Below are 26569 nucleotides of genomic sequence, written 5' to 3' on the forward strand. Positions count from 1 at the left end.
GTAACACAAGACCATCTCAAACAAGATGCTTCTCTTTGTCTTCTTCTGAAGCAATCATTCAGTTTCATCACCAAGGTAAATCAGATTTCTTCAGCAAACACCTAATGGCAGCTACAACTAGATTTATCACATTGAGACAGGCCATCTTCTTTCTTCTTGTTAATAGAACCAGTCAAGATGTAATAAGGTCCTGCCCACAGACCTTCTATTACTAGGACAATTTGTGAGGAAATGGTCAAACTGCTTTAGGCCAGTCAATTCTTGTGTTGGAATAACCCATTAATGAAGAAATTGGATTTACATAAAAAAAATTCTTGGAAGTCAACAGAAGAAATATATTGGAAAGGGGGCTGAACAACATTTAATAATAAATTAAACCCATTTGTAGTAACAAGAACATCCAAAACAGGAGCTTTTTTAGGAACCATTTTTTCTTTATCAAAACCTTTTCTTAATAAATATCTAGAAATAGCTGTTTGCACAGTAAATGGACAACTAACTTCTATGGAAAGACAGAAAATAATTTATAATAATTAATTGTAAATCCTCTAAAATAAAAAGAAATATGAAAAGCTATATTAGAATCAGACATTTAATAAAACAGTTTATCTTTTTTTATTTCTCACTTCCATACGGCAATACTATACACCGAAAAACACCGAAAAACTATCGGAAAACACTGTGTTATACTAAATACTGGAAAACACTAAACACCGGAAAACACCCTAAATAGCTAACCCAGAGCCTGGTCCTCTGTTTGCGGGGAGTAAGGGTTAGGTTTTCCCGGTGTTTTCTAGAGGACCAGCGGTGGGTTAGGGTTAGGGTTAGGTTTTTCTGGTGTTTTTCAGAGGACCAGGCTTCGAGTTACCTATTTAGGGTGCTTTCTGGTATTTAGGGTTTTTTCAGGTATTTAATGTTTTTCCGGTATTCATTATAACATGGTGTTTTCCGGTATATAGTATAGCCCCTTCCATAGAGAACAAGATTACAAATCTCATAACTTTTGGGCTGGAAAAATCCCCTCTTTGGTTTAGGAAATGGAATGTTTATGGCACAAATATATAAAATTAAATGCCCTTTGTCAACCTTTTATCTATAAATTAACAGTAATTAAAATAATACTTGAATGAAGCATGGGTGATACCTGTGGACATGGTATGAAATCCAGACTATTGAGTTTTTAAACAAAAACAATACCGGGTAGGTAAAATTATGTTTGTATTAATTTGTAAGCCTTCTGTTAATCCAAAGTAGAAAAGCTATATTTTGTCCCTTTCTTGAAAACAGCCACATTCACTTTTTTTCCCATTTTTAAAGAATAAGACAAAATTCCCTTGATAATTAAAATCAATGGTTCTTCTGCATAACAACTAACAATTTACAAGTTATGCATTAGAAGTTACCCAGTTCACTTAGAAACTAGATGAACATATTGGAATATGTGACAGGATCTGTATGGGATTTCTACAGTTTGCCATCAATTCTTGACAGATTCCTTGAAAACATTTCCTTGGAAATTGAGGGCAAGTGTCAGGAATGTACTGAGTCATGACTTTTAATGGTTCTTTCAAGAATTGATAGGTATAAATAATACATACATTCATGGATGCAGCCCTCCTTTATTCCAATTAAAGCAAAGTTCACAATAACATTCTTGGTGAAAATGTCACCTTGGATAAAGGTAAATTTTTTAATCCCTTGACTTATCTATAGCTCATCAGCTGTCTTTATTCGTGTCATATGCTGTTGTTCAGATATCTGTATTTAAGTAAGCATCTGTAAGCCAGGAGTGTACAGCATTCACACAGAATTAGCGAAACCAGCTTAAAAAACTGTTCTGAGAACCATTTTCAGTGGTTAGGTAATTTTAGTTAATTTCCGCAAAAAAGTAGTAAAATACACATATCCTTATCTATATAGATAAAGCTAGCAATTATAAGCCAATCCATTTAGACTGCAAGATAAACCAGGAGCCAGAGAGAGAGTCCACTTGACACAAACTAGGTCATTTCGAGACTAACATATGGTTCAATTTTATTTAATGATTCGCTTCCGTGTAAGCAGTGGGAGCAAACCGGAGGATTTAGAGAAAATCCACAAGATTGGACGGGCGACATGCTTGTCACGTACAACCGGGGAATCAAAACCACACCAGATGATTCAATGACAGACGTTGTGATACAATGTGCACACACTAACCTTTCAGCCATCTAACCCCCCTAGTAAATCAGGAAGCTAGGGCTTTTAAACTGGTATATTTGATCCACTTGCGCTCAGATGACAAAGTCAAGCTAGCCCACTGATAACTGGTACTTTTTTAAAGTAGCTAAACCAAATCCACAGAATAATCTGTAGTTGTTTGGTCACATCAACACTGTCAACCTGAACCCTGCATGTGGTATTTATAGTATTGGTGTTTATTTAATAATAAGACAATCATGGGAACAGTTAAGCTTCCACGGATCATAAATGTGTGTAGCAGAATTGTTTAATGCTAGGTACTTATAAATACAAAGCACAACGTACACTGCCACAGTGATTTTTCTGTAGTGTTTGGAATATCACCAATAAATTTAACTGCACGACACATGTTGTATACTTACCAGCATCAATTATTCCTTGAGCTAATACAGAACCAAATTTAGCCATGATGTCATCATGTTTATCACTGATGATTTTAGTATACAACTGGCGGAAGTGGGCAACCTGAAAGTATACAGTAACTAGAGATTAAAATTTATTCAATATCAAAGGATTTAAATATTTTCAGAATAAAACAAACGGTACAATCCTTTAAAATGTGAATGCTGTTACCGGTAATTAAAATACAATGCACTCATACAGACCATGCTAACCAAAAATGCAATAAAACTAAAAGGCAGAAAAGAAGCCCTCCTAAATTGGAAAAGAAACAAGAAACCCCACTCTCAAAAAGCTGTGGTTCATGGTCCATATGTATCTTAGTGATAACAGAGATCAGTTCAGTAAATATATGATTATCAAACAGAATATCAAACAGTTACATAGATACAACATGAACTAAACTACATCGGGAAATAGACTATGACAGGGACATATCAGGACGGTACATAGCTATACTATTCAAAAAAAGTAGGGGATATTTGATTTTTAAGTGTTATTAAAGTCACCTAATGAAACTGACGAAGAAACAAATGACAAAATGAAATGAAGTTCACATTCATCGATTTATTCCAAATGATCGTTAGACTAAGTAAGGCACAGACTGACCATTATAAGGGTAAAATGATACCCGGGGTCAAACAGCAAAGTTACCACAGCATCACAACCAAGTCAGTAACGGGTAAATCCTCCTCTGTTTGCCAAACAAGCATTGATCCGACGTGGCATACTCCTAATGAGACGTCTAAGGTCATTTTGGTCCAGATTGTCCCATTCCTGTTGCAACGCAGCAGCAAGTTCTTGGACATTGGCAGGACGTTGTTGAGGTCGGGACTCAGTGCTGGCCAAGGTAATGTGGTGATGTTCTGTTGTTGGAGGTAACCTGTAACGATCCTGGCCCTGTGACATCTTGCGTTGTCATCCTCGAAGATGAAACGGCGGCCATGACGTCGTGCGAACGGCACAACATGGACTGCCAAGATGTTGTCCCGGTAGTACTGGCCTGTAACACGCCCTGCAACAACATGTAAAGCCGTTCTTCCAGCAACAGTGATGCCTCCCCACACCATAACAGAACCACCCCCAAATCGATCATGTCTGATGACGTTAACGTCTTGGAAGCGTTCGTTTCAACGACGCCACACCCTCCTACGTCTGTCCAAAAAATCAACAGTGAACCTTGACTCATCTGAAAACATCACATTGCTCCAGCGTCGATTATCCCAGTGTTGACGATCCCTACACCAACGACGTCTTGCCTGAATGTGATGATCTCTCAAACAAGGGATCACGCGAGGACGTCGGGCGCGAAGGTGACCCCTATGCAGTCGATTCCGAATCGTCTGGCCACTCACTCTCACACCAGTGTCTGTTTGAAGACGAGCGCTGATCTGATTTGCTGTGATGACACGATTTCTCAAGGCCAAGGTACGGATAAATCGATCCTGGGCTTGAGTTGTCGCCCTTGGTCGACCTGAGCGTGGTCTGTCCTGTACAGATTGTGTATCACGGTATCTGGACCATAGCCTGCTTATGACAGACTGAGAAACATTCATCGTCCGCGCCACAACCACCTGTGTTGTGCCGATCTGTAGCATGCCAAGGGCACGTAACCTTTCATTTTTGGTAAGCCGACGCATATCAAAATTTGTTTTCTGGTCACTAAAACAATTAAACAAAGTCAGAGTCGTGCAAATCTTGGGTTGGACCCCCATGATGATCCCAAGCATCACCTGCATTCCATGCGGTAGCTATTGGTGCGTTTGGGCGTCACATGTAACTGGAAATGTTTCTTCTGTTAGGTTCTATAGTGACTTTTTTCGTAGTCATTTGCATATTTTAGTATTATGCCCCCAAAATCAAATATCCCCTACTTTTTTTGAATAGTATTAAATCCACCATTCCGCCCCTCTGCCAAGGCAACGACTGAACTCGGGTGAGTCCATCCGTCACTCTCTGCTTTTCTCTCATCTGTATCTCTCCTCCACTCTGCTCGTCTCCCTGACTGTTAGCAAGCTCCTTGTTATATACCCTCGGACAATACATTTGTAGATAAGACTCATTATCATACATGCAATTGTCTCTTATCTCGCCCTGGTATGCTAACTAACCAGTGCATTCTCCTTTGAAGCAATGCGGAGCGTGTGCACAGATCATCATATGTAGTTTGTAAATGACATATGGGATTAATTACATGTTTAATTAGAATGTGACTAAACAGAAGTATATACAGATTTGAAAAATCAATATAATATATTATCAACAGCAGCTTGTCAATAAGTTATATGCACCTAAATGATCGTTCAATTTGATGAAAGGTATAGAGTACTTTGTTACACATATAGTACAATTGTACCACAATGCCTTGCTGTGAACGTGCTCTAAGCAATTACAGTCCATGCTGTAACTTTTTATGACAAATGATGAATTGAGAATACCTATTCTAATATAGTCAAGTCACTGAATATAAAAATCTCCAAAATTTGATTTGCGCAAACCTAGAAAAGGAAGAGTATAGCTCTGTTTTTGTTTCAAGCACTGAACATGTAAAATTCTCACAGGATACAGAAGTTCTCAACTGTAAGCGTAGACTAATTAAATATCAATATTGGAACCTGAACAGTAGATGTCCAACTACAGATAATTAGCTTTTAAAATGATTAATTCATAAAGACTTCAACAAAACATTAAAATATTATTTGATACTGCAAATTAAATTTACAACCGTGATTAAGCAAGGTTGGATCTGTGCCACCAACATCATATCTATGGAAGACAGAATGAGATCTATTTCAGATATTTTGAAGAAAAAAAATTTGATTTTTTATGCTCTTGCCCTTATGATTTAAAAAAAAAAGATACTGATAGAAAAAGCCTAACCCAAAAGATAAACAATGATAAAAAAAAAACTGTCCTATTAAAACGGTAAAAGCAAACAAGTGTTAATTTGCAATAGCACAAACATTTAATTACAATTTAATTTTAAATAATAACCATTAGTCAACAGAATTATAACTAGATTACCAGTATTTAATTTCATACCATAACATTTCAGACTATTTCTTGATAAAAGTGTGAAAAATTTGGATTGTTCAATAAAGATGGTAAGAAGCTGAAGCATTCCAGGACTTAATCAAAATACTGGTTAAATATAGCAGTTGCATTACAAATATATATATATATATATATATGCAAATTAAGTCTTATGCAACACCTGCAAAAAGTAAATTAAACATCAATCAGATTATAACAAGGTTAGACTCACTGGCGGCCCACTGTCTGTGTAGTTAACAGGGGTAATCACCTTAATACAATGATTCTCAACCAAAGTAGATGAATGTTAGCCAGGGGAGGAATTTAGGAGGAATTTTAGTCATGGGAGTGACTCCAAACTGGGAAAGGATAGTGTACACTATGTATATCAAATGAAATACCAACACACAATATAAGGGCGATTATGAATTAACAGCTCACAAGATTTTGCTGCTTCAGACTTAATTCCAGCTATTGAGGTTTGACATGCTAAGTCAAGTTTATATACTAGGGTGACTTTTGATAACTGTTGCATTATTTTCTCGGATAGTTCATTTGATTGCAGTTTATAACACAAGTTTGTTTCATACACTGTTTCAATAATTATTCTTGTAGTATAATGGTGACAAATTACTAGATGACAATTTAAAATCAGGGAGAAATTGAAGAAATCTGGGATTGCGAGAGGAGAAATGTTTCCCAGATCCCTATGTACCATTGCTTGTAGTTATCTAGTTGGTTCCTGAATTCTTGTAACTATAATGCAGATTTGAGCAGACAAAATAATCAGATATTTGTTGCTAAATCAGTGCAATTTAAAAACCATCTCTGTTCTGAGCATTGGTCATGCAATAGATTACCTAATTAACTTAGAAGAAATACATGCTTAATTTGTTCCTATTGCAAGAATAAGATACATTATAACTTAAAAGTGTTAATCTTCTTTTTATTAAAGATACATTATGAGAGATTAGATAAAGAGCTGACAGTTCTCACTATAATAGTTAAAAACTAGATAATGTAAAGGGAATTTGCTGAAAATTTCAGTCAAATTGATCCACTCTGAACTGAGGTTTTAGCGATTGAATTTTCGACCTAGCCTCAACCATCATTACTAAAGTCGGTACAATAAAAATCATAGTCTCGATTATCCATTTCATGATAAAATCATGAATGGAAGTCGAACAGCAAATCGGAACCTAATCCAATAAACATTGCAGGCTAACGATGCCATCGAGAGTTGATTATGGTCTGGATAAGTTAATTAATGTCTAATTAATAATTTAGATAACATTTCAGGCCCAATAAAGACCTGCAATATGCAGATTTAGCTCTTGCATTGCATTTAATGGTGCAAACTGTATATAATTTAACATTTCTGTTTCAATTCAAAAGAGGTTGCTTTGTAATAACTTTTGTATTTTAGCTCGCTGTGTCACAAAAAAACACACCATCGACTATATTGGCTTTAACATGAAAGTAAAATTTTGAACAATGACTGATTGGCACGCCACAAAAAAAATCAACACATATAACATAAATATCATAGGAACCAGATGAAACAGGTCAAGCCATTTTAATATCAAATGTAGAACTTTTGTTCTTATAATATTGTGCTTTTATCATACTAATAAAAGATCACAAGTGCACTTACTATCAATATTATTATAGATGCCTAAAATAATTTATTAATATAAAATAGCTTTTTTACCAGTTCTTTAAAAATATCTATATTGTTTGATTAGTGTGGAAAATGAGACAAGACAACTGAACAAATACTTTCTAGATATCAAAACTTGTAGGTGTCAAGGTCAGAATTTCATTAAAATCTCTGTTAAGTGTTAATTAATCTTATCAAATTTATGCTACTGACTTAAATGCCCTACTTTGTTAAAGAGATTAAGACAGTTATGTCCACTTTGGACTGTAGATATGTATGAGGAGGCATGTTTTAATGGTTGTTATTGATAAGGTAACACCAGGTGGTGAAAGCAACTCAAGTCTTGATACCATCTATTTACATCCAATAAACCATGTTTTTCAAGCACCTTTTTGGGTTAATAAGATAGCAAAGAATTGGTTTACCTAAACACAGATAGTTTTTCTACAGGTCTGTAGATTAAATGCATGATTTTTCAATTTTAATATCTTGATTATGGAGCAGACATACCAACTGCTGAGTGCAGGTTCCATAGTTCATATCTGAATTTACCTTTTTCGAAGTTTTATAAACTAAGAAGGTTCGTGAATATCACTAAACACAGGGAGGATACAGAATTATAATATTTTATAAACAATTTATATATACAAAACAACTTGTTGGCACTAATTATTCATTTTGTTTTCTATTTGAAGCTTATGATTACAAACAGAAAAAATATGTCTGAAAAGACATAACTGTATGGTACTGCTCCAAAAGTTCACCTCAGAGTAAGACGGACATAAATTTGAAAACAATTAAGAACTAAAAGTTTGCTGACATAAAACTTTACTTAAAGGGTGTGTGGCTCTATTCTTTGGAACCTTAAAATAGGCGAAACTGGGTCAAACAGCACATATTAATGTAATATGAATGTACATAAAGTGATTTATATTCAATTTCAAAAAACTTTATTATAATGTCAAGAGTTCAAACTGAATGACAGTTTTTGGCACACATGCTTGGTCTATTCTACATATTATTTTGGTGTTTATGAATTAGCTATTATTAATTATTTCCGCATTGTAATGTAGGATATGCTTTGTATGTTCATTACAAATGACAGCTGAAAGAATAGAATACACGACTCATGTACTCAGTGATTATAAAATGTTTATTGTGTCTTACCAGTAAATATTGGATATGAAGATCGCATATTTTCACGGCAAGATAACAACAGGAATATTGATTTGTATAGACCAATATTGAATTCTAATTCATGTTTTTAATTTAAAATATTATGGACCATCGATTGCCAGGCAAGATATTCCCACATTTTGCAAGAGATGGATAGAGAACAGCTAAAAAAAAAAGTGATTTTCAGTACAACGAGCGACCATAATCCAGGAAGTTATGGTCTCAAATGTGTGAATATTGAAAGAGACTGAGATATTTGGGATATATAGAGAATCTCCTATGAACACAAGTCTATAAAGTCTGGCAGTTTTGGTCCGATTTTCACGAATTTCAAACTCCACCAACATTATGGTGTAACGTTGATATATTCAAGCATTTTGTTTAATTCGGATAATAATTGTGACCTCTAGAGGAACCAAAGCTAAAAACGCAATTTTTCGTACAAACAGAAATGAAATGGGGTTTAACGTCCTACTGTTCTGCTCCGACTGGGCTAATGAAGACGGGCATATGCCATACAGTGTGCTATGAGGGAAATTTTACCCAGGCAGCAGCACTATGGCCTGCTCTTATATCGAATTCCAACTGCCAAGGGATATTTTACGTGCATGTCAATGTATACATGGGACCTCGGTTTTTCGTACCATCCAAATGACTAGACGGCTGTCCTTGTCAGACCCTCCGTCCTGCACCACTGACAAGAGGAAACCACGTCGGAAAATTCCCGATGAACTTTCTCGGCCAATGCAGGGATCGAATACCCGACCTTCAGGCTAGCGAATCAAGATCTTGCCCATTTAGCCACTCGTACAAACAGAGACCATACTTCAGTAAATGACGATCAGATATGTGCCAATATCGAAAGGAACCAAGATTATTGGGTTATAAACAAGCATTTTAAGTTTCATCAAAATCAAATGAAAATTAAGGCCTTTAGAGTGTCCACAAGCTAAAAATGTGATATTTCGAACAATCGGGTGCCATAATCCATGAATATATGGTTCGATATATGCCAATATCAAAAGGAACCGAGATCTTTGGGAAACAGACTTATATTTCAAGTTTTTTCAAAATCAGATAAAAAATTGTGACCTGTAGGTCAGGGATCTTAATTGGCTGTTTTTTGTCGGCTTTAGCCGCTTGAAGTTCAATCAAGCCGATTGGTAAAACATTGAACCGGTCACTATGGTATCATAATTCAATCTGCTTTCGGCTAAATTACAACGGGTTAATTATTACTTGTTAATTAAGTAGTCAATCAACTTGCTTGTCGGCTACAATAACAATCATACCTTAGTAAGAATCGGCCATGTGGTTCATAATCAGAGTAATTAGCACAAGTAACAGTAATTTTGATAATTCAGTAAAAAACAAAACACGCTTGCTGATTATTCATAAGAGGTCCAGTAAGTTGCCTTGAGGAAATAGGCCATGTGGCAATCGAAGGAAGACGATACAATCTCGCAATGGATTGTGCATCTATTGCGAGCCTTTGACGGTCCGTATGAATTCCAGGTGTACCGGTAGATATTAAAATAATAATTGGATCATAATTTAATGGTTTCAATGACCAGTTGTTAGTAAAATTTAAATCTTAGTTGAATATAATCCTCGGATAGAACACCGAATACACCGAGAAACAGTCATTAATAATATATAATTATGAATCTCCAATGCGGAATATGACATGTGACATTGGTTAGAATTAGGTCAGTAAACCAGTGATGCTAGTTTAAGTTTTAAATAGCGTTTACTGTTATGATTTTTTTCTTTTATATACATGCTGACAGGAGGCTTGATAGATGAATGAATATAAACATTTGCAAGTTAGTGATAGAAAAAAAACAAAACAACCTACAAATTGGGTTATGAAGAAATACCATGGTGCCGTATCAACTTATATCCATCGCTAAAAACAATTACAGTAATTTATTCAGGAATATTGCTGACATGAATTTCAAGCCGGTACGTGAATTAAATATGGAAAGTGTACTTGTTTGATGTTATAGGCTATTTGTGGTAATTACATATAGTAGAAAACGATATTCCTCATAACAGATTACCAAGAATAATTTTTGTTGAAGTCTGGTTATATTAAAGGGAATGGAAGCTTAAAATTTTAAAACGCAGTTCCTACCGGGACCGCATTTGACCCAATTCTGGCAGATTCGTTTCAAAATGGATTAAGAACCCTGCTGTAGGGTGTCCACAAACAAATTGTGGACGGACGTCCGGACAGACAGGGCAAAATGTGGGCATATAAAAACATTGAGGTTTAGCTGAATTAAGTACGAAATTCAGATCATGGAAGAAAAAAAAAAACATGTTCAAAAAACTTAATTCTCACACAATTTCGATGACCACAAAATTAGAAAAATGATCTGTGGACTGTGGATCCGATCCTCTCCTTTAAAGTCCATATTAAATGTCTTGAGGACATGTAGGGAAACAAGCAGAATTGAAAGAATTGTTACGAATATCTACTTCAAAGTGGAAAGAAATTTCACAAAGTCTCAACCCTCGCGTATTTATTAGCGCTAACCATAAAATCTAATAACCATCCTCTTTCTGCCAAAACAATTTACACTAAAACGAGAATAATTGGATGCCGTAGTCAAACAGTTTACGATAAAGTAACAGCATTTCACAACTTCGCCCACCATAACTAAGTCAGCGGGCCATAAAAGTTGCTTGGTCGTCCAAATATGGATTTTTTTCCTCCTTTAGAAAATCACATAATTCGAGAACTTCCATTCAATATACTTCTATCATAAGCTCATAAAGATTTCAGTGGTTCACTCTTCTTTAAGTTTATAACTCATTTATAATAAGCGATGTCCGTGTGAGAAGGAAATTAAATTCCATTGTCCCATAGAAATGACAATATAAAAGTTAGATAACTTTGTGCCATTATGGATTGGATAATGGAATCTTACAATAAATTACAGTGATATATTATACTGATCACTTACAGATGACAATTACCAGTCAATAATCAATCCACAAAAAAAAAATATTTAAAAACCAGTTCAAAATATGAAAATATTCAATTCATCATCACAATAGAACTATTTTATAGAATAGAGGTTAATATTATAATAAAGTAGAATATAATAGTAACAACAAAGAACAACTTTGCCTTCACATGATTTACGAGGACTCAAATCAGTCCACATTTCCTCAGACAACTTCTACCTCTCACTAATCGAGATAAATTTTTTATTATATTATATATAGGCATTATGATGATACCTATAGTGGACAGGCACTAAAGATTATCAGAGAATACGAAGGTCACATAGTTTTCTGTGTCCAGCTGGAGGTATAGATTCAGCCAGAAAGTAATGGCTGATGATTTTTATAGTAATTTATTTGAATGTTGAAAATATATTCCTGTATAATGGCATTTGTTAAGCAAGACAATATTACACGTTCACTCGGGAAGCCAGCTGCATGACATAGTGGATCAACGACTATAAATCTTGTATACCTCTTCCCGTGTTAATTAAGGGCCATGAACTTTTAAAGTTTTGTCTGAGCACTTGCAACAAAATTTAACAACCTGTGGATGCATATAAACAGCATTTGGAAAATGTTTCCATTGTCTGCTGGACACATCTCAATAAAAAAACCTTCTGCTTAATTACTTTGAATAGATAACAAGCAGTTGCCCACATTTTGCAAGATGAACAGAGAATTTGCTAAAAAAAAAAAAAACGTTTTTTTTTTTAGTACAATCAGGGACCATAATCCAGGAAGTTATGGTCCGCTACCTACAAGTATTGACAGGAACCCATATCTTTGGGATAGAAACGTATATTTTCAGTTTCATCAAAATCAGATAAAAATTGTAACATGATTTTTCGTACAATCAGGGGCATAAACCAGGAAGTTACTGTATGATATGTGTGACTATCAAAAGGAACCGACATGTTTGAGATATAAATCAGATAAAAATTATGACCTCTAGAGGGTCCACATATATATATACGTTACACCCTTTGCGCAAAGGAGCGGCCATTTGGTCAGGCAGTTTCGGTCAGATTTTTACAAAATTATAAACTCAAATGTCATTATGGTGTAACAGAGACGGTTTTTAAAATCGGCTAAAAAATATGATTTACTTACAAGAAGCGACGATTTTGACCTTCAAATACATGCCAATTTCGAAAGAAACCAAGATCTTTGGGATATCAACCTCTATTTCAAGTTTCATCAAAATTGGATAAAAATTGTGACCTGTAGAGTGTCCACAAGCATATGCGAACGGATGTCCGGATGGACAGGGGCAGTGTAAATTTACGTTCACAAACAAATGTGGGCGTATAAAACCATAAGGGATTAAAATTTAGTAAACAAAAATTGTTTGCAAACAGTCTGCAATATGTAAACAAAATATTGCAAAGGAACTCAGCAGATTATTCAATAATTATACGAGAGTTCTGAGAACTTTTTTCCCAAAACCATCCTGGATAGAAGAACAGGGATGACAACAATATATGTCCACAACTCTACATTAATGTTGAAGGGTATTAAAATGTAATTGATTATAACTATACCATAGAAAAGATATTATCAGAAATCTAAAATCAATCTATCCGATATTCATTTTTTGATGTATGTTCCTGTACTTAATACAAGTACAAAACAGAAACAAACAAACAGGTCATATTGACTGAACAATATCAATGATTCTGGCCGATTCTAAAATAGAAATTAATGATGGATGTTATTATTCCATTCTGTGGGTTAAAATATCAACAAATTTTTGCCACAATTCCATTAAACAATTATGTTTGATATTTTAACCTTTTTGGTCAAGAGACATTTCCATATCACAATGTTTATCCTGCTAGAAATTGGATAATGTTCATTAATAACACCCTATCAAAACTCATTGATTTTTTTAAAGCAATAAAGTTTACCATGTGAATTCATATGATGATTGTAAGTTTTGAAAAGGTTAGTGGGTTGGTTGAAATAATATTAGGTGGTGGGGGGGGGGGGGGTGGAGGAAAAGAAATAATAAGAATGGTATACCGACTTAATTTCCCTATTCTACTGATTAACTGTTCTCCCGTTTACAATAGCTCCACCTTTGAAATTAGTTTGATTAATTTGCTGTTTGACGATAGCCATATTGTCTAGCACAATGGTTAATTTCATTAACCCATTTTAAAAGAAAATTTTTTCACAAATTTCAATGTTTATTTTCTAATGACATACATCTAATTATTAACCATTCAATCAGCTTACTCTTTATTCTAATATGTTTCTAATGCCTATAGCATTTACCGAGGTTGCAAATAGGTACAAATAACTTGTAGGAACTGGAACATGAAACCACTGGCGGCAACCTATATTAGCTACAAACAAGCAGGTTCGTCTAGGCTTTTTTGCGAGACTGAAGAAGACGATTTTTTGCCAGCTGATCATCTCCTACTGTGTCAAAATGGCGGCGGAAGAAATATAGAAGGTGGCTGCTGAAGAATTTTTTGAACAGACAGCAAGAGAGAGAGAGAGAAAACTAATAACAGATTGGGAAAAAAGCTATAGTTTCTCCAGTATCACAAGTAGGGGACCTATAATTCACTTCAAATCATAAGAAACCGGCAACACAAATCATATTTCTGCCAGGCAGATACACCCACATTTAAAGGTCATTTTGCCAGAGATGGATAGAGAACAAGATAATCAAAAAGACATTTTTCGTACAATCAAGGTCCATAATTCAGGAAGTTACGATCCGATATGCGCGAATACCGACAGGAACCAAGATCCTTGGGTTATAAAGATATATTTCAAGTTTCATCTAAATCTGATCAAAATTGTGATTTCTAGAGGGTCCACAACCTTGAAATACCACATATTTACACTATTTGCGTACGAGGAGCAGCAATTTGTCCAGCAGTTTTGGTCCCATTTTCACGAAATTCGAACTCGGCCGTTATTAGGGTGTAACGGTGATATATTCAAATGTTTTTTTCAATCAGATTATAATTGTGACCTTTAGAAGGACCACAAGCTAGAAATACAATTTTTCGTACAATCAGGGCCATAATTCAGGAAGTTACGATCCGATATATGCGCAAATATCAAAAGAAACCAAGATCTTTTGGTTATAAACATGCATTTCAATTTTCATCAAAGTCAGATGAAAATTGTGACCTGTAGAGTGGCCTGTAGAGATAGACCTATATTTTAAGTTTGTCTGGACGGACTGGGGCGATGACTATATTCGTCCACATGAAAATGTGGGCGTATAACAATATAAAGATAGGTTGCCAGGCAACGAAACATACGGCCACAGCAGCTAAGTCATCCGAGCAGTCAACAAGAGTTGTCGCATATTTTTTCTATTGTCGGTAATGAAACATCTATAATGCACTAAAATCTGATTAAGAGTAACAACTCAGAGAATCATTAGAATTTGTTTTGCTTTTAGTTCTGCCCCATGTTATTGTTTTGTATAAAAAAACATTTAATAAAATGAATTTAGCTGTTCAAGTTATCAAAATTCATCTCAAGACCTTAAACTGTGTATCAATCTAAAATCAAACTCTGTGAATCAATCTAAAGTCAATTAGATGACAACTTTGATCTCCAAAGCATCCACAAGTGATCATGGGCCATAACTCTGGTAATAACTATCGGAAATCATTGAAAATCACTGAGCTTCTTCGTGTCACGACCTTAAACACTGTGTATAAATCTAAAGTCAATCGGATATTAACTTTGGTCTCTAGACCGTCCACAAGATATTTTGAAGTGATCAAGGGTCATAACTCTGACAGTAATTATCGGATATTGTTAAAAATCAATAGGCTTCTTCGTCTCATGGCCTTAAACACTGTGTATAAATTTAAAGTCAATCGGATATTAACTTTAGCCTCTAGAGCGTCCACAAGATTTTTCAAAGTGATCGAGGGCCATAACTCTGGCAGTAATTATCAGAAATTGCTGAAAATCAATAGGCTTCTTCATCTCATGACCTTTAGCACTGTACATATATAAAGTCAATCAGATATTAACTTTAGCCTCTAGAGCGTCCACATGCAATTGTGGATGCTGGACCAACGGACAGGGGCGATGACAATATACGATCACGTTTCAATGTGGGCGTATAAAAAGGAAACCAATTAAAATCTCTCAATTTGAATAATATCAGAACTGTGGTTCGGGATGGTTTTTAGGTTCTATATTTTTTTATTTTTTTATTTGACATTGATCAGCCGATTTTGTTATTTTTGCATGTATTCAATATGACAGCTTCTAGTATTTTTTGCTAATCCAGGTACCCATGAAAAGTGTTTTTTTTTGTAGTTATGATTAGTTACTATTTGTTACTGGCCACAATGCTGATTAAATGTTCAATATCAAAAGAAGAGTTTCCTATCCATAATAGAATTTTTTGGATTCAAAATAAATAATTTGATTCACAACTTTTATCAATGAACAGTACCAGTATATCAAACAAATGACAACAGTTGGCACACGGATAACTTGTTTTATTGCAGAATTTACAGTTACTGGGAGTCATCCAAATTTGTGGCAAGCACATTTCTTTCAAAGAATCAATTTTCAAAGTTAGGAATCCTTTTTTGTTCATCAAGGCAAATCTCAATTTGTATCTTTGATGTATTGATGCAATGCAATTCTGTGTTAGATGGTACGGATATGCAGAAATATGGTTTCTTCGTCTCAATCTGCTTGTATGCAACCCATAAAATTTTTAAACGATTTTGCAAACCTATAGGTGTCACTAGGCTTTGTAACAAAGGCACATCAATTAATCATCTTGGTTAGTTTAACCTGCATAGTCTTATGTCTTAAGTGGTGGAGTTACAAAATCAAAGGGGCATATCTTTCCAAAGCATTGTCAGAATTCATAAAAATCAGGGTTCTTGCTATTGGGAAGTATCTTCATATAAAGTTATTAGACAGCTCAAATAATACTGTTGATATTTTAGTGTTTAGTGGATAGAGAACAAGCTAAAAAAAAAATGCGATTTTTCGTACAATCAGGGGCTATATTCCAGGAAGTTGTGGCCTGAAATGCGCGAATATTAAAATGGACTGAGATATTTGGGATATACAGATATATATTAAGTTTCATCAAAATCAGGTACAAATTATGACTTCTAGAGAGTCAAAAACCTTGGTATTAAATACTTTTACACTATTTTTGTACAAGGAGAGGCCATTTTGTCAGGCAGTTTAGGTCCGAAATTCGAACTCAACCATCATTAGGGTGTATCGGTGATACATTTAAACATTTTTTTTAAAATCGGATAAAAATTGTGACATGATTTTTTGTACAATCAGGGGCCATAATCCAGGAAGTTACGGTCCAATACATGCCAATAACGAAAGGAAAGGATCCAAGATCTTTTGGAGATAAACCTATATTTCAAGTTTTGTCAAAATCGGATAAGAATTGTGACCTGTAGTCCACAAACAAATTGTGGATGGACACGGGCGACGACAATATACATCCAGATAAAAATGTGGGTGTATAAAAACATTTGTGGGAGCTTGTGGAAAATCAATTAAAGGGTTCTTCTGTTCTGTTTGTGTATAAAGAAAATTAAAGATTATCTCACCTTTGGACAAGTAATTTCATTCTGCTGAACAAGGACTAATGCTGAAGCAACAAGGGCACCTTGTCTTACATAATTGACAGGGTCATTTGTCATTGGTTCAAGGAGTGTTAATGCTTCCTGGAAATAAATGAAATGAAATGAAATGGGGTTTAACGTCCTACTCCCACTGGGCTAATGAAGAAGGACTCCTGGAAATAGAGCAATGTGTTTAATTTATACATTTGTCTACAATTATAGTATCAAAGTATGGTAGTTACTTATCTTGATTTCAGAGATAGTAATTCTTTCATCCAAATTAATGAGAAGCTATGGGCTAAAATTATATTAATACCTGTAGTTATAAGGCTGAAATTCCATATCATTAATGAAAGATTTAAGTACACAACAGGTTGAATAGGTAATAGTAAATACAGCGATTGCTCCCAAGAGTATCAAAGTTCAGTTTGCAAGACTTAATTAAAGTTTTGAGCAAGCTTATTTTAACTTATATTGGAATATAAATTAATAATCTTTTGATGTTTGGAAATGTACACCATAAGTTTATTTGATATATAATTGAAGATCACTCATAGATCTCAAATTAACCCATCAAAATACCAAATACCTGCATTATGGCAGCATCAACTTGATATGGAAACATTAACTAGGATGCCATATTGCAAACGAATATCAGAGATTGTAACAAAAATGAATAACCTGTAGCATGCGCAGCAACTTGATAAAATATGTTATTTATTACAGACAATGAACCATTGAACTTCAATTTCCTTTCTGTTTTATGTATTTGGGGTTGTTATCAATAAAAAGCAGACCATTAGGTCAGTAATAAAAACTGAAGATAGCAGGTTCTATATAAAATCTGTGGGTGAATTCAGTGATTTTTAGGAAAAAGTTTGCCAATAATCATAAACTTTGCTAGCAATGGGGTATTTAAGATTAATAATCTATTAGAATCAGTCTAGGTTTGCAATTTCTGGATGATGTTAGTGATAATCAAATGAACTTTTGTTAATAAATTTAGCCACCTTTCCTCTGTACTGAGAAAACCGTTTTATACTTGCCCTTACTCTCAGGTCATTACATAAGCTTAGATGTTTTAATTCAAGCATACATCTAGACATAATTCATGTCTATGAGTAGTTGAATAACATCAGCAAGTTTGAAAAAAAATCAAAATCTCTGTAGAGATAATACAAGGAATTGGACAGATGTGGGCGTATACCAGTTAATGTCATTATAAAATTAATAAATCATAAATCCAACTTCTCAAATCATCAATGCAACGATACAGATAAAGAAGTCACCTACACAGATCAACTGAAATGACAACATACTAATCACCGGTTTTGATTATTGGTTAGAAATGTTACCCATTGACGTAAGAGAGATTTCAGCAATTACTAAAGGAAATAGGAACGATTTTACCAGGACTTAATAACACATTTTCATCCTCTTTTACTTCTTTCAATAAATAAGAACATTTTTTATATTTGTAATATGCAAGTTGTAAATTTGGGAAGTCTGGGTGGAGGTTATCTCAGTGATGATCCTTATAAATAATCAGTCTCGTTCAATTTGCGGTTGTGATTGAGAGTTAAACAAATTAAACCATGTGCTTGGATAAGACACATCATGTTAATTCGCTTGGATGAAGACATATCTTAAAGCTATATTCTAGATTATTTATGCCTATACTTCAGCTATAATTATCTGCCCTTGTCAAATTCAGAATCGGGAACACCACACCAAAGTGGTAAATAATATAAACTGCCCACTGCATCCTGGGAATCATCAATATAGCAGATCAATACCTCTCATTAGCTGATCGTTAGTCACACTCACAAATTACTTAATGTTTAGAAATAGACGCTTGAGAAAATTTTATTACTCTCCTAACCAACGTCAGAATAAATATGGAGCACCAGAATAGTTGCTGTTTGCTAGACGAAATTGCTCATTAACTTGTAGTAACTGTAAACACAGTTTATGGTATAAAGCTATATTTGGAAGAATTGAGAGATTCAGCAAATAATAACTAATAAATGTTGATTTAAAAGACAAATTTCACCGAGACGTATAACAATTATAAAAAATAGAACAAAACAGCACATGGACAAAATTCCAGTTCAACTGGTATTTTCTGAATCATTTAGCAACAAACTAATGCTATTGAGTGATGATAACAGAAAGTTGTATGTAAAATGTAAGGCTTTAAAAATCCCACACCTTTTCTGGCTGGAAGAATGAAAAGGAAACTATGCTAGGACATTTGACATTACCTCTCATTTAAAGACTTCGAGAAGTTCACATATCTAGCAATGAAGGTACCGTAATTAAACATTTGCCTTTTTCAACATTGCATTGCTATGAAAAACTAAATGAAGCGTCTAACAATATTAAAATTCAATGATTGATTGATGAAGATTCAAAATGTGCATTTATGAAATCAAAGTTGGTACCTTTCTGGTAGTCTTAAGACACTATAAAAATGCAGCCGACATCTGGAAAATAATCCTGAACATGATTATTTGCGGCACATCCCAACGTGAACATAACCTTAATTATAGTTCAACTGTAAGCTTATATATATAGTGATAATATAAAAGAACTACCCGGTATTCTTCAAGAATGACATTTTAAAGTAAAACAATTCTAAATATTTTAACTGTCTCCTGTGCATTCTATTTATGAGAAATTACTTATTCACATCTCCTGTGTGATCTTTAAATGAAAGGAGTCTTTCTCCTGATTTACGAGTAGAGATAATACAACAAACAAGTTTATTTATACAAAAAATTTGTTTATCATATGAAGGCTGGCATACGCCATACGGTGTGCTATAATCAGGGAAATTTTGCCTGGACAGCGGCACTATGGCCTACTGTATCAAATTCCAACTGTCAAGTGATCTTTGATTATACATGCATGCCAATGTATACACAGGACCTCATTTTTTCAGGCCTTCCGTCCAGCATCACTGACAAGGGGAAACCATGTTGGAATCATGAACTTTCTGGGGTAATGCAGGGATGGAACACGTGACCTAGGTTGGGCACTAATTTTTGACAGTACTTGAAGGAACCATCCTGTTCATGTACTTGATGAAGCCTGAGAATACCCAGTTTACAAAAACATAGAGATATAAAACTAGGTCAGTTACGGTTTTTGATCAAGCAGAAAGGAAATGTTGGGATTGGTCGAGATGTATGAGTATAGATATTGTGGATGACATTGATGACAAATATCAATTGCTTCATGTATTATCAATGGCAAAAATAATTCCTCAAGTCAACAGAAGCTATGTAATCATATACATTTGGATGATTAGTAGGTAGAGGTAATATCTGAGATTAGTTTGTCTTTGAATCGAAATATAATAAGTGATATTCATTAGCACATAAACTACACTGATTAATCAATATCATTTTGGTTTTAAAAGTATGGAAATATATTGCATTCAATTAATGGAACATTGTGAATCAAGGAAGCAGAAAAAGACGAGGACACCAAGTCAAGCAGAGTTGTGCTGATAAGGTCTACTGCAATACTAAGCTCTCAGAATAATATGGACCATACCATGGGTTCCATGTCGGCCGTATATGTCAGTTGAGATCTAGGGCTATAGAAAATGACCAAAATTAGACCCGACCCATTGTTCATTTTGCACACCGGAAAAATAGTGCATTTTTGAAGAAAGACTATTTCCAAACATGGCTACGATCGACCTCTGCTATGTAATTATAAAATTTTATGGCCTGTTCAGAATAATTATCTCGTTTACACCGTGCGTGGCCGTAAAAGTAGAAGTGAAGTGGTTTTGTTCTGAAAATTCTTATGACACCTGAGTGAATGACGAACAATGGACCGCTTCAGCTTCACGCCATTGATTAGATTCCCACATATCAATTAACTTTTATTGTTCTACTACCAGCCATTCATCATTAATTATCAACACAACACTCAGTATAATCTAAAATTTATTTTAAAAATAGTCAAAGATATTCTAAATTTCCCATCGCCACAGCTTTTTCATAATTCTGTAATAATTTATTTATTTCATTTACAGTTTCACATAAGATACACTAGCTGAACTGAGCATAGTTATAAGTTATAGTTATAATTTTTAATGGTTTTCACTAATTTGATAAATTAAAGCTCGATGACTAAATATTCATGGATCAGAGATCTTGGTAACATGACTATATCCACAAACAGCTCATTTATAGTGTGACTAATTGAAGAAGATTTGCCTACTTGCGAAACTGATAACCAATTAGTGACAGTTGTGGAGAGTCTTATTAGTTGTGTACTTTTACTGTGCTTTAATGTACAAGTAAGTTGATGTCATTTAATTTTATAATAATTACAACAAAACATGTATATATGTAGCAGATCTATTTTCATCTTCCCACAAGAACACTTTTACAATTTTGAAAATTCCAGCAAACCATAATGCGTAAGAATTAACACACACGTCTTTTCAGGTAACACACTTGCCTTTCTAAATTTGACCTTTTAAAAACTTGACTCTAAATCAATAAGGAAGGACATGATGGTCACAAGTTAATTAAAGTCAAGCGTGTGAGATTCAGAAAACAATAAATTCTAGTTCACAGCAACTTAAAATAACAACCTAACATAAGAGACATGCAGTTAATCTAAAATTTGTTGCAATGGCTCAACTGGACAAAAAAAAACTTATATTTGGGTTTGGTTTGGTGAAGATAAGATTTTATTTAATCATCAACATACATATATTTGATCAAACCATATTATCATGAAATATACATTCTTCTTCCAAAAAACAATGAAATAGCAAATCCTGCAAAAAAAACCATTTAATGTTGATTGTGGTCCTTCATCATCTTCTCACATGACATTTAAGTGGATGCTCCAAAGCAGCCATCCCAAGTTTAATTATGCAATTCAGAAGCCAAAATGTTAAAGATAGTTTGAGAGTTCAGCTTGGAATATTAAGTTGTTGATAACTTCTCACTGAAATCGTTTAAGATAAGAAGTCTTCATTCAATGTGCTGCCATAAGTGATTATAAGGTACCTTCTTTAACTTCAGTTTGCAGACTTGATAAATACTGAGTTTGTTGGCATTTTTTCAAAATTCATTCTTTGCTGGAAGAGGATGCTGGAAGACAATCGACACTTCTAACCTGGTCATTTCAGGACTTATATATTTTTATATCAATAATTCGCTTGGGCTCATAGCATAAGACCCCAATTCTAGAATTAACAAGCCAACAGTGAGGCTGATGTCCCCCGTCGAAATCCCCAAATAAATAGATGACACATATTAATTAATCGCACATCTATTTTTTTCAAAAGTATCGAGCAATCAAACTGATTATTAACTATACACTAAGTTTCAACACTCTCTATCAGATAGAATCAAAGTTATCTTGTCCCAAAGCATCAACCAAGGAAATTGCTTATCTCTGTTTAGCTTTAGCTCGATATGTTAATCATTGAACTCAGTCAAGACGAACATCTACATCAAGTTTAAACATTCTACCTCAATTAGAAGCAGAGTTGTTGTTATGTTCCAAAGTCTTGACCAATCAAAATACTTATAGCTCCTTAGCCTAAGCAGACAATTCTCATCATCGAACTTAGTCAAGGTATTGATGTAATGAAACTATACACCAAGTTTCATCACAATTAATTAGAACTAAAGTTATCGTGTCCCAAAGCATCAAACAATCAAATTGCTTATCTCTACTTACCTTAAGCAGAAAATGCTCATCTTCACACTCCATCAAGGCATTGACCTAATAAACAACTACACCAAGTTTGAACATTTTAGCTCAATTAGAAGGAGAGTTATTGTGTTCCAAAGTCTCGGCCAATCAACTTGCTTATCGCTCTGCTTACCCTGAGCAGAAAATGCTCATTATCGAACTTAGTCAAGGTATTGATGTAATGAAACTATACACCAAATTTCATCACTCTCACTTAATTAGAACTAAAGTTATCGTGTCCCAAAGCATCAACCAATCAAATTCCTTATCTCTGCTTACCGTAAGCAGATAATGCTCATCTTCGAACTCCATCAAGGCAGTGGCCTAATAAACACCTACACCAAGTTTGAACATTCTAGCTCAATTAGAAGGAGAGTTATTGTGTCCCAAAAAGTGTGACGGACAGACAGACTGACGGACGGACCGACAGACGGACGAACCCATTTTAATAGTCCCCTGCTTTCTTAGAAAGGCTGTAGACAATAATATTTCAACTTGTCATTGAATCCTTTAACAGTCATTTCTATGTGAAAACTAATGCAGCCTTATTCAGTTCACAATCCAAGTAAATCAAACAGTATTTTTGATAATCCTTAAATAGACAAACTTGTATATTCATAACATTAATATATGCAGGACGTGTACATATGTTTTTTGTTACATTTTTATTGTTACTCAGAATATTATATGCCACAAAGAAAATTATCAAGAAATATTTCTTGATGAAGTCTGGATGGTCTGTCCAACTATGAAACAAATAAGACCCAGTGACCTCTATTTTTTTATAGAAAACTACACCAGATTGTCAACCTTACGGTATACCACTTTTCCGTTACTCACTCCCAAGAATATTCTGAAGAAAAGCAGTCAGTCAAAAACCAATAAGAAACAGTCCCCTCCAGTAAAACCTAGAACCAGGAAAACAATCAATATAAATTTCAAACTGATCAGATAATAAATGTAGTCTGTAGAGCGTTCACAGACGAAGGCTACAGCACAGTACAACCACATTTCCATGTGGGCGTATAAAAACCAGTTAGAAACAGTGCCCTCCAGTAAAACCCAGAACCAGTCTTTAGAAGTCACCCAGTCACATTACCGTTCAAGAAAAGAAGGAGAAAATGGGAATTGTTAACCCCTTCTGAACAATCCAGAACACGATTTGAATCTGAATCCCCAATAGAGAACTCAAGCTACGAGTTCAAAGCTATAAGAGTTCAACGATAAGTTGTCGGGCAACGAAATATATTCCAACAGCAGCTAAGACATCCAGATAGTCAACAAGGGTTGTCGCATATGTTTCCTTTTGTCAGTAATGAAAACATAACGCAGTAATTATTGGAAATTGTTGAAAATCAATAGGATTCTTCATCTCATGACCTTAAACACTGTATAAATTCAAAGTCAATTGGATATTAATTTTACCCTCTAGAGCTTTGGACATGGGCAACAGCAATATATGACCACATTTCAATGTGGGCGTATAAAAAATACATAATGAAAAAGGATATACTTTATTTTGAGCAAAGTTTTGGGTGTTAGAAGATGTATCACAGAACGTTTATTATTGTAGCAATGATACTTGTTCATCAAGACTCAGCATTGCTTCTCCATCTTTAAATTAAATCATTAATTAAATGACGATCATATTTCAATCTGTTTAAATCTATGCCATCCTACAGCCTAAAGAATTGATTGTCATGTGAATAAATGTCTAAATAATAATTTATATAACATTTGAAGCAAACAGATTTAGCTGTTACATAATGCATCTTTAAAGGTACAGTCTAAGATAAATTTTATTGAAATAAACTCTTTTTCCTAGTCTCTTGTTTCTAGTCCTATGCAAATATCTTGAGCTCTGGGTTACGTTTTCGGTGAATACAAACTTTCTGTCTGACATAAGTCCTAATGTCCACAATATGAAAGTGCCTTCACAACCCTGTCTATATACTTGACAAAGTTATAATGTCCATGATCATCAAATTACTTGTACAACTGAAAAAGAAAATCAGAGTAGCTCATCATTTTAATTTGAAACTTTCATACAAACAAGGTCATAACTAGTAAATGGTCCTACTGTATGGAAATCTATGCACATAATTCGAGTAGTTTGAGGCAGTCTAAGGAACATCAGTTTCAAACTGTTTTGGTCTTCAGTCTGTTCAGGGATGTACCACTATTAACATCACTTTTCTGTAATTTTCTTGAGAGAGAGATAGAGAGGGGGAGAGGGTTTAACGTCCACTTGACACAAACCAAGTTATTTCGGGACTAACTTATGGTTCAATTTTATTTCAATTATTCGCTTGTGCGTAGGGGTCTTTAGCAGCGGGAGGAAACTGGAGGACCCAGAGAAAACCCACAAGGTTGGACAGGTGACCCTACTTCTTGTCACGTACAACCAGGGAATCGAAACCACGCCAGTTGACTCAATGACAGACCTTATGATACAACGCACACACGCTAACCATTCAGCCCCCCCCCCCTTTTCTTCAAGGAACTGGGGTAGTCAATATTTACATGTACCAAATGCTATTAAAGGGTTAGATAAAAATGCATAATCAAATCATCAGTTTTATTTAGTTATATCCCTTTAAAATGATTCATTCTGTCTGGTTTAAGGTGGCTTATATTTTACGTTCTCACATGCTTATTCATGCTCAACAGAAGATTCAGTCTACTAGTGTATAGCATAACTGAAATTGAAAAAAAAAAAAAAAAAAAAAAAAAAAAAAAAAAAATCAACTGTATATCTTATACCTTTAAACTAACTGATCTCCAGCAACAAACTTGACAGAAACTGGAGGAGATTGTCATGATCAGAATGATAACAAGATCTAGTTAGAACTGAATGACAATCAAGTATAACAGTCTTTATCAAGAGGGATAATTAAAATCATTCTGCTATACTGGAATTGAATTTTTTTCTTCTGTTTATCTAATAACCGTAAAATTGGTAACTTCACAGATAGTCCTGAAAGCGACTGGTTTCATAGAATTTTCAAGTGTGTGAAAAAAAAATGTTTGACCTGTTAAGTCTTTTTGAGCTAGGAAAAAAAATCCCCCAAACCCCAAAAAATATTTAAAAATAAGAAGTTGATATTATGATGAAAAGTGCCACCAAATTTATCTAGATATCATATCAAAATTATTGTAAATATTATAAACAGAAATGTTTTTAGGTTCATTAAAAAGATAAATCAATTTAGGTCAAGTGGGTCAGTTCATTTCAGTTTGATTCCAAGGTTCAATTAAGTACATAATTAAGACATCATTCAATTTATACATAGCAATTCTACCTAAAGGATATTTGGATAAAGCTAAATAGTCCAGAAATATTAAGTACCGGTCCGGTACGATTCAGATAATATATGGCTTTACACTCATATGTCAGGTTGACAATGTTTAAGATATAAATATTAGAAAATAGTCAGTCTGTTCAATGAAATGGAATGCTAAGACATGGAGATTATAATGAGAAAATTAATTGGATTTCATCTATAATTTATTCTAAAGCAATTGTGGTTCCATATTTGTGCATCATTTACGTCATCAGCAACGTGCCAATCTTTTAATTATGGAACAACTGCATGATGGTACACAACTTCAGATTCAATATTAAGTTCATTTAGACATGCGTCTACACGAGGTTCCACATGATAGCATTTCCTGTTATCACAGGTGAATACAGAATTCTTAATTT

General features: G+C 34.3%; 1 protein-coding gene across 2 annotated transcripts in view; it reads right to left on the bottom strand.

The window, feature by feature from the left end:
* The window catches only part of LOC126828354 (26S proteasome non-ATPase regulatory subunit 1), a 253794-nt gene that overhangs the window by 17276 nt on the left and 209949 nt on the right, over positions 1-26569 (bottom strand). For both annotated transcript variants that reach the window (XM_050558095.1, XM_050558091.1), the window contains exons 22-23: positions 17113-17229; positions 2604-2706 (exon numbers count right to left, since the gene is read on the bottom strand). In XM_050558095.1, the coding sequence (XP_050414052.1) occupies positions 2604-2706; positions 17113-17229 (220 nt within the window). The remainder of the gene's footprint in view (positions 1-2603; positions 2707-17112; positions 17230-26569) is intronic.

Source organism: Patella vulgata, chromosome 1 (genome assembly GCF_932274485.2).
Source record: "Patella vulgata chromosome 1, xgPatVulg1.2, whole genome shotgun sequence".
NCBI lineage: Eukaryota > Metazoa > Mollusca > Gastropoda > Patellidae > Patella > Patella vulgata.